The 9272-nt window shown below is 35.1% G+C and overlaps 2 protein-coding genes and 1 long non-coding RNA gene across 3 annotated transcripts; all 3 read left to right on the plus strand.

Annotated features, from left to right (window-relative positions):
- Positions 1 to 316: 316 nt before the first annotated feature.
- On the plus strand, positions 317 to 1528 carry LOC149041580 (uncharacterized). Its single transcript, XR_016188905.1, has 3 exons — positions 317 to 339; positions 487 to 549; positions 1462 to 1528. It is a non-coding gene; the product is annotated as an uncharacterized LOC149041580 (long non-coding RNA).
- Positions 1529 to 3533: 2005 nt separating this feature from the next.
- Positions 3534 to 9241, plus strand: LOC149041581 (uncharacterized). The gene is made up of 7 exons (XM_089180891.1): positions 3534 to 3561; positions 3997 to 4062; positions 4517 to 4582; positions 4925 to 4999; positions 5878 to 5943; positions 6652 to 6702; positions 9159 to 9241. The coding sequence occupies exons 1-7, from the start codon at positions 3534 to 3536 to the stop codon at positions 9239 to 9241; spliced, it is 435 nt and encodes a 144-aa protein (XP_089037017.1).
- Positions 6936 to 9110, plus strand: LOC149041582 (uncharacterized). The gene is made up of 5 exons (XM_089214625.1): positions 6936 to 6957; positions 7318 to 7383; positions 7855 to 7923; positions 8530 to 8595; positions 8746 to 9110. Exons 1-5 carry the CDS (start codon positions 6936 to 6938, stop codon positions 8838 to 8840), a joined length of 318 nt encoding a protein of 105 aa, XP_089070751.1. The 3' UTR covers positions 8841 to 9110.
- Positions 9242 to 9272: the final 31 nt, after the last annotated feature.

A 9272-nucleotide genomic window follows, 5' to 3' on the forward strand; every position in this document is an offset into this window, starting at 1 on the left:
AAATTTATTATCCTTCATTCTTTCCAAACAGTTTCCAAAGCACAACCCAATATGTCTAATTATTTTCTATTTTTTTAGGTACGTCAGATGATAAAGTTAAAGCAATCCAAGAAAAACAGGATTTAGATGATAAATTTTCTTCAAGTGAGAGAAATAAAACAGAAAAGGGATAGTGGTGATTTCAGCTTGACTGAGTACAACACGCGCGGTAAAATCAAACACACGAACAAACTGAACACTGAAAGTGTCATTTGCTCAAGTAACATTTGTGTTCTTTGCTATTTCAAGATCATTTTACGTCCAAGAAGGAATCAGTTGATGATGGAGGCAAACCAAAAGGTACAAGAGATCAATGTAAAACTGAATGAATGTAAGCCTAAGTCCGAAATTAAATCTAGATCTAAATCTTGGTATGTATTAGAGGTTGAAAAACAAAAGTCGTCACAGATCGGGAGTGTTAACTGTTAATTTGTTTTGGTATTTCAGTTGGAAAAGAGGACAACATGGCAGCTGATGAAAACCTTGCTGCTGCTGACAAAAGTTCTCTAGGTGAGGAAAAGTGAGACCTTATCAGATTTTTTTTATGATTATAACAGTATGATACTACAACTCGAACCGAGACTTGTAAAGTTTAATAAGCAAACCGAATAATCTTGGTATTTCGACAGTCTGACAGCCCAGTTATCAATCGCACTATTAAAAGTTTAGAGAAAGAATTATACCTGTGAGTGGTGGAAAGGCTTTTTATTTATCACGATATAAAAAAAAAGGCCATACAAAAGACACAATACGCGACAAAACTCAAAACTGTGAAGTTTTTTTCCCTATCATTTCTTTTACAGACAAAATTAAGGCTACTAAGTCTAAAAGATGCTGCGCCGTTTTAAGTAAAATATGGGAAAATCTTTTTTCTGAAAAAGACTGGCAGGCGTTCTTAACCAAGATTTTCGGCAGCGAGACGAAGGCGAAACCCATAAAAACTCAAGAGAACATTTGATTACGAACAAAACTAACAAGGAGCAGTTTAAAAGATCGGCCGTGAGAAATGGTGATGTCAACAATCACATTTCTGAACATCGTCCACTAACTAACCACAATATTGTTTGGGACTTTACAAGATGTTTAACCTTTAGCCTGAATTAAGTTATATAGAATGACTTTCGGAAGCTGAATTACCTACTTAAGGCAGTTTCTTCCCAATAGAAGAATAAAAATCAAGAGAGTGAGGGGAACACAAAAGACCATGACAGGTAACGGTTGCTCTGACGAAGGGCTAACGCTCGAAACGTCAGCTTTAACTCTTGAAACGGTCGTCAATTTACTTCATCAACTCAGCTGATGATACCAAATTACCCTGTTATACTCTCTCACCGATGCAGCACCACAGTTCTTTTGGCTACCTACCCCCTTAATTACAGGTCACAACTAATTATATTGTTATCATCATGCGTTTCATTTTAGTTATCACAGAGACACAAGTTGAGGCAGCTGAAGGAGACGAGAATTTTCCTTTCAACAACTCATCAGGTGAGAAATTGATTGTTGATCAGCTTTTTTGTAATTGCCATAACACAAGAGGTCGCATTAGAAGAGTTTCTCAACAAACAGGGTAAATTATTTTATTAAACTTACTGAGACTTTCTTAATCCAATTCTAAGGGTTTTCGCTTCCAATTTTTATGGAACTTCTTTCTCTCATTCCAATCAATATCGTCACCAAATTCAGTGTTTTTAACCATTAGCATCAAATAATGGCCCAAAAACTTGACCAACTTATGGGTTCTCGCTCATCACCTGAAAGCCTCAAAACTGTCGTCACCATTCCAGAAAATCTTCCACTATCCGAGTCAGAGCTAGAAATCCGTCCTCAGTAAGAGCTTAAATTTTGTTACCATTTTTAAAACCACCGACGAATTTTTTAAAAAGAGGATGATTCTAACGTATTAGAAAAGTCCAATAAGATTAGAAAGTTTAACTGAACTCCCCTGGTGGGCCAGTCCGCATTTATTAATTTTTTTCATCAAATGATGTTTTCACTCAGTAGATAGCAATAAACGAAGTCAGTGAGCATTGAGTGCAATAAACGTCATGAAACAAACATTGAAATAAAAAAAACAAAGGATCATTAAATAAAAATTTTTCTTAGTTCAAAGGGAAATGTTTTTCTTTCATAATTCAAGGCCAAATTGCATTAAAGAAGGAATCAGATGGCAATGACAACAAATTAATAGGTATAAGTAATAAGTGTAACACTCAAACAGTTTGTAAGCCTACATCTGTAGGAAGATTATCCAAAAAAACCCTGGAATCGTTTTTGTTTAAAACTGAGCAAAATAATTATATTTCAATTGTGGCATTGGTCTGCACAGTTTCCGTAATTTCAAAGCAATCTATGATTGTTTACAAGTACTTGTAACGTTAAACAAATTCATTGTTTTCCTCGCACCTTGTTACTTGATCTTAAATGTTTAAGCAGCGAAGAAGCCGTTGAGAGACAAGTGTTGTAGAAATTCACTTAAGGAAACTTTTTACCAAAAGGACAGTTGTAGTTATTTCAAATGAAACGTTTCAAGACAATTGAGCGTTTAAAGATTGAAAACTGACAGAATGAGTAATTTTCTGTGGGTTTATATTAAGACAGAAATAACCAAGAGATTCTTTCATAGTCGTAAGCCACACAATTACGGTGAAATTTAAATGTTTCATTTTCTAAAGCTATTTTAGTCTTTTATATTGCGATATTAAGGGAAAAACCCCAATAAAATTATCAGAGGATGGTGGAAATCAATAAATAAGCTGTTTAAGTATTTCATTTTCATGAGCATTGATATTCTTTGTTTTTTTGAGTTACCAAAGAGGCACAAGTTGAAGCAGCCGAAGGAAACCAGGACTTGCCCGGCAACAGTTCATTAGGTGACAAAAACAGTTAAATGCTTTTCAGAAATTGTTGACTTGTACAATACAATACAATATAGAACAGAGTTTACCCCGATGATAGACAGTAATTATTAAATATGTTGTTAATTAACTTATCCTTCTAAAATTTTCCGTGGTCCATTAGGTCTAAATACTCGCGGCACTCCTCACTTGGTTGTCGTTGTTATTTCCCCGCCCATAAGATATCATTTGAATAAGTGTGACAAGTTCAATGTCTTATATGTGTACTTGATCGTAGGCCAGATATCATTTCATTGGATGGACGTAAATCTTTATTCAACTAAATTATTAACACTCCTTCCTTTATCTGCCCCCGCCTAAACGAAAACTTATACTTAACTAAACTGAGCTAAACTTAGATAGACAACCGACCTTTTAGGTGCACTGAGCTAAGCTTAACCAAGAATGCTGTAGATGAGATACAACTTTTGGTCATAATTTCAGGGGCAACCAAAAGTAAAGCTACCTCAAGTGATAACGGAGTGGGTTTTAAAGCTTCGTTGTCCGTAGCAGGCAAGTAGGACTGACTTGGGTTAAGATCAAACATATTCATCATAGGAGAAAATCTCTAATAGACTCCATACAGTTAATTGTTACATGACCTACGTGGTCCTAGCTGGGAAAAGTAAACAGAATCTAAGATAATGAAAACATAAATAGTAGCCATAATATGATGATGTTGATGACCGTGAAGACAGTGATGACGATCATTCAAACCCCTTTTTTTTTTTGGAATTTTCGACTTGGGGAAATTTTAGATCGGCAGTTCCGCAAGTACAGAACAAAACTGTATATAGTATGTAGTATAGTGTAATCATAATTCTGGTTTATTACTTCAATTTTGGTTTGAAATGAATTAGTAGGCAGCCACATCTAATTCAGTGATCTAATGCTTGAGAACTCATCAGCAATAAAAAGTAACAATCACGAACAAACAGGGGTGATCGTATTTGACGTTCTATACAAAGGAGGTTAATTTCTATAAATGTATTATTCTTCATTGTTTAAAAGAAAAGTCCAAAGCACAACCCAATATGTTTGATTCTTTCCTAATTTTTAGCTACTTCGGGAGGGAAAGACTCAGCAAACCAAGAAAAGGTGAATTTGGAGGATGAGCTTTCATCAGGTGAGAGAGATAAAACAGTAAATTAACTGATGAATAGCAACAACGATAATTGTGATGATGAGCATTTAAACAATCTGTTTATTATACTTTTAGACCAGGAGAAAAGTCAAGTCCTTTTCTCTGGAAAATCAAAGGATTTAGAGATCGAGAGTTCAACAGATAAAGGAATATACCATCTCTTGGTGTGCATTTATGGTTATAATGGCTGATTTATTGAGTTAGCGTTGGTTGCTTCAATCAATAAACAGCAGCATCTATTTTAATACTTAACAGCAATAAAAAGCAACAACAGGAAAACCTTGGGCCAAAAAGACTATTCATTCACTGTTCTTGATGTATTGTATTTGTAAACGTGTCTGTTAGTTGCTCTCTAGAAAATTATGATCCTTCATTGTTTTCAAACAGTTTCCAAAGCTCAACCCAATATATGTTTAACTATTTTCTATTTTTTCAGGTACGTCAGAGGATAAAGTTAAAGCAATCCAAGAAAATCTGGCTTTGGATGATAAACTCTCTTCAGGTGAGAGAAATAAAACAGAAAAGAGATGGGTAATTTAAGTTTGTAACCACTGAGTACACCACGCGCGATAAAATCAAACACACCGTCGAACAAACTGAACCCTGAAACCGTTCTTTGCTCATGTAAATTTGTGTTCGTTGCTATTTCAAGTTCATTTTACATCCAAGAAGAAATCGGATGGTGATGAAAGCAAACCAAAAGGTACAAGAGATCAATATAACACTGAATGAATATATGCCTGAATTTAAGTCTGAATACAAATCGAAATATAAATCTTGGTCATCATCAGAGATCATCATAGATAGTAAGTGTTTTAACTATTAATGTCTATTGGTATTTCAGTTGGAAAAGAGGACAACATGAAAGCTGATGAAAACCTGGCTGCTGCTGACAACGGTTCCCCAAGTGAGGAAAAAAGTGAGGCCTTATCATATTTTTTATATGAATATAACGATATGATACTACATCTCGAACCGAGATTTGCAAACAATAGTGAGCAAACCGAGTTATCTTGGTATTTAGACAGTCTAACAGCCCATTTATCAATTCCACTGTCACAAGTTTGGAGTAAGAATTGTACCTGTGAGTGGTGGAATGACTTTTCATCTATTACGATAAAAAAAAAGGGCAGATGAGGAAATTATAGAAGACACAATACGTGACAAAACTCAAAAGTGTGAAGTTTTTCCCCTGCCATTTCTTTAACATACAAAATTAAGGCTACTGAGTCTAAAAGATGCTGAACCGTTCTAAGTAAAATATGCACCGATCTTTTTTTTTCTGCAAAAGACTGGCAGGCGTTCTTAACCAAGATTTTCGGCACCAAAACAGAGGTAAAATGCGTAAAAACTCAAGAGAACATTTATTTACGAACAAAACTATCAAGGGGCAGTTTTAAAGATCGGCAGTAAGAAATGGTGATGTCAACAATCACATTTCTGAACATCGGCGACTAACGAACCACAATATTGCCTGGGACTCTCTAAGACTCTTTCGGAAGCTGGATTACCTACTTAAGGCTGATTCTTCCCAACAGAAGAGTAAAAATCAAGAGAGTGAGGGGAACACAAAAAAACTATGACAGGTCATGGTTGCTCTGACGAACGGCTAACTCTCGAAACGTCAGCTTTGACTCTTGAAACAGTGGTCAATTTACGTTATCAACTCAGCTGATGATACCAAATTACCCTGTTACACTCTTCCACCGACGTAGCACCACAGTTCCTTTAGAAACTTACCCCATAAATTACAGGTCACAACTGATTATATTATCATCATCACCCGTTTCATTTTAGTTATCATAGAGTCACAAGCTGAGGCAGCTGAAGAAAACGAGGACTTTCCTTTCAACAACTCATCAGGTAAAAAATTGATTGTTGATCAGCTTTTTTGTATGTGCCATAACACAAGAGCTCGCAATGGAAGAGTTTGTCAACACACGGGGTAAATTATATCATTAAACATATTAAGATTTTCTTAATCCAACCCTGAAAGTTTTCACTCTAATTTTTTATACATCCTCTTTCCCTCATTCCAAGCAATATCGTCACCAAAAGTCAGTGTTTTTAACCATTTGCACCAAATTATGGCCCAAAAACTTGACCAACTTACCGGTCCTCACTCATTACCTGAAAGCCTCAAAACTGTCGTCACCCTTCCAGAAAATCTTCCACTATCCAATTCAGAACTAGATATCCGTGCTCAGTAAGGGCTTTAATTCTGTTTCTATTTTTAAAACCACCGAGAAGTTTTTAGGTAAGCAACACTTCGAAAAATTCCTTCGCGCGTTCAATTTCATAAAGCCGTTTTCCATGACAAAGACATGCTAACAAATTAGAGATGTCTAATCAGATTAGAAAGTCCAGCTGAACTTCCCCAGAGGGTCAGTTCGCAGCTTTAGGTTTTTTTCATCAAATAATGTTTTCACCAAGTAGATAGCAATAAATTAAGTCAGTAGGCATCGAGTACAACAAACGTCATGAACTAAACATTGAAATAAACAAACAATGGATCATTAACTAAAAGTGTTCTTAGTTTAAAGGGAAATGTTTTTTCTTTCATAATTCGAGGCCAAACTGCAATAAAGAAGGAATCAGATGGCAATGATAACAAATTAATAGGTATAGGTAATAAGTGTAACACTCATACAGTTTGAAAGCTTACATCTGTAGGAAGATTATCCAAAAAAACCCTGGAATCGTTTTTGTTTAAAACTGAGCAAAATAATTATATTTCAATTGTGGCATTGGTCTGCACAGTTTCCGTAATTTCAAAGCAATCTATGATTGTTTACAAGTACTTGTAACGTTAAACAATTTCATTGTTTTCCTCGCGCCTTGTTACTTGATCTTAAATGTTTACGCTGCTAAGAAGCCGTTGAGAGACAAGTGGTGTGGAAGTTCACTCAAGAAAACTTTTCACCAAAAGGACAGTTTTAGTTATTTCAAATGAAACGTTTCAAGGCAATTAAGCGTTTAAAGATTGAAAACTGACTGAATAATTTTCTGTGGGTTAATATTAAGACAGAAAAAAACCAAGAGATTGTTTCACAGTCGTAAGCTACACAATAACGGAAAAAAATTATATTTTTCAGTTTCTGAAGTTATTTTAGTCTTTCATGTTGCGATATTAAGGGAAAAACCCCAGTTAAAATATCAGAGGATGGTGGAAATCAATAGAAAAGCTTTTCAAATATTCAAGTTTTTATGACCAATGAAATTTTTTTTTTTTTTGAGTCACCAAAGAGGCGCAAGTTAAAGCAGCCGAAGGAAACCAGGACTTGCCCGGCAACAGTTCATTAGGTGAGAAAAACAGTTAAATGCTTTTCAGAAATTGTTGACTTGTGCAATAATAACAGAACAGAGCTTACCCTGATGATGGACAGAAATTATTCAATATGTTGTTATTCAACTTCTCATTGTAAAATTTTTCCTGGTCCAGTAGGTCTAAATACTCGCGGCACTCCTCACTTGGTTGTTGTTATTTCCCCGCCCATAAGATACCATTTGATTAGGTGTGACAAGTTCAATGTCGGATATGTGTACTTTATCATAGGCCAGATATCTTTTTGGTGACAAACTAGACGTAAATATATACTCAACTAAACTATTAATACTCCTTCCTCTGTGCCCCCACCTAAACGAAAACTTATACTTAGCTAACCTGAGCTAAACTTAAATAGACAACAGACCTTTCAGATGCACTAAACTAAACTGTACCAAAACGCATTTAACTCAACTCAGATGAGATACAACTTTTGGTTATAATTTCAGAGGCAGACAAAAGCGAAGTTACCTCAAGTGATAACGGAGTGGATTTTAATGCTTCTTTGTCCATAGCAGGTAAGTAGGACTGACTTGATTTGAAATCAAACACATTCAAAGGAGGAAAATATCTCTAATGGACTCTATATAATTAATTGTTACATGACCCTAGTGGTCCTAGGAAAAGTAAAAAGAATTTAAGACAATGAAAACGTAAAGAGTGGCAATAATATGATGATGTTGATGACCGTGAAGACAGTGATGACGATCATTCATACCCTTCTTTTTTCGGAATTTTCGACTTGAGGAAAATTTAAGTTTCATCATTTGGAAAAATAAAAGATTTAGAGATCGGCAGTTCCGCAAGTACAGAATAAAGCCGTAAAAAGTATAGAAGTATATTGTAATCATAAGTCTGGTTTATTGATTGAATTATGTTTTTGAAAAGAATTAATAGGTAGCCACATCTAATTCAATGATCTAAAGCTCGAGAACTTGGCAGCAATGAAAAGAAATAATCACAAACAAACAGGGGTGAAAAAGGGGTGCAATTTCTTGTCTTGATCATATTTGACGTTCTATGATAAGAAGGGAGGTTAATTTTTATAAATGTATTATTCTTTATTGTTTATTGGAAAAGTCCAGAGCACAACCCAATATGTTTGATTCTTTCCTAATTTTTAGCTACTTCGGAAGGGAAAGATTCAGCAAACCAAGAAAAGGTGAATTTGGAGGATGAGCTTTTATCAGGTGAGAGAGATAAAACAGTAAATGACTGGCACTTTTCAAGTTTGTGAGTGAAAAAAGACCTATGAAAATAAGTTAAACACGAACAACTGAATCATTGCGGCTAAAAATTTCCCTTGCTTAAAGCAAAATATTCTTTTTTACCATTCCAAGGTCTATCTGGATTCAAGAAGGAGTCAGACAACGATGATGGCAAATCAACAGGTACAATTGATTACAGCAAACACAGAGTGCGTGTTAAAAGTTAAGCGTCAATTAAACACCGAGAACACGTTGCAAATCAAGAAAGTTTTTCGAAGATTGAGGAGGGACTGATGCCTTTTTTGGGGGGGTTAATATTTAGGATAGAAAGATAATTAATATTTAAGATAGATTCTTTCAGAGCCGTAAGCTACACAATAACAGAGAAATTTATATTTTTCAGTTTCTAAAGTTATTTTAGTCTTTCATACTGCGATGCTAAGGGGAAAACCCCAACAAAAATATCAGAGGATGGTGAAAATTAATAGAAAAGCTTTTCAAATATTCCAGTTTTTATGACCATTAATGTTCTTTGTTTTTTTGAGTTACCAAAGAGGCGCAAGCTGAAGCAGCCGAAGGAAACCAGGACTTGACTGACAACAGTTCATTAGGTGAGAAAAGCAGTTAAATACTTTTCAGAAATTGTTAACTTGTGCAGA

The sequence above is a fragment of the Pocillopora damicornis genome, chromosome 8 (assembly GCF_964200805.1).
Source record: "Pocillopora damicornis chromosome 8, jaPocDami1.2, whole genome shotgun sequence".
Lineage (NCBI taxonomy): Eukaryota > Metazoa > Cnidaria > Anthozoa > Scleractinia > Pocilloporidae > Pocillopora > Pocillopora damicornis.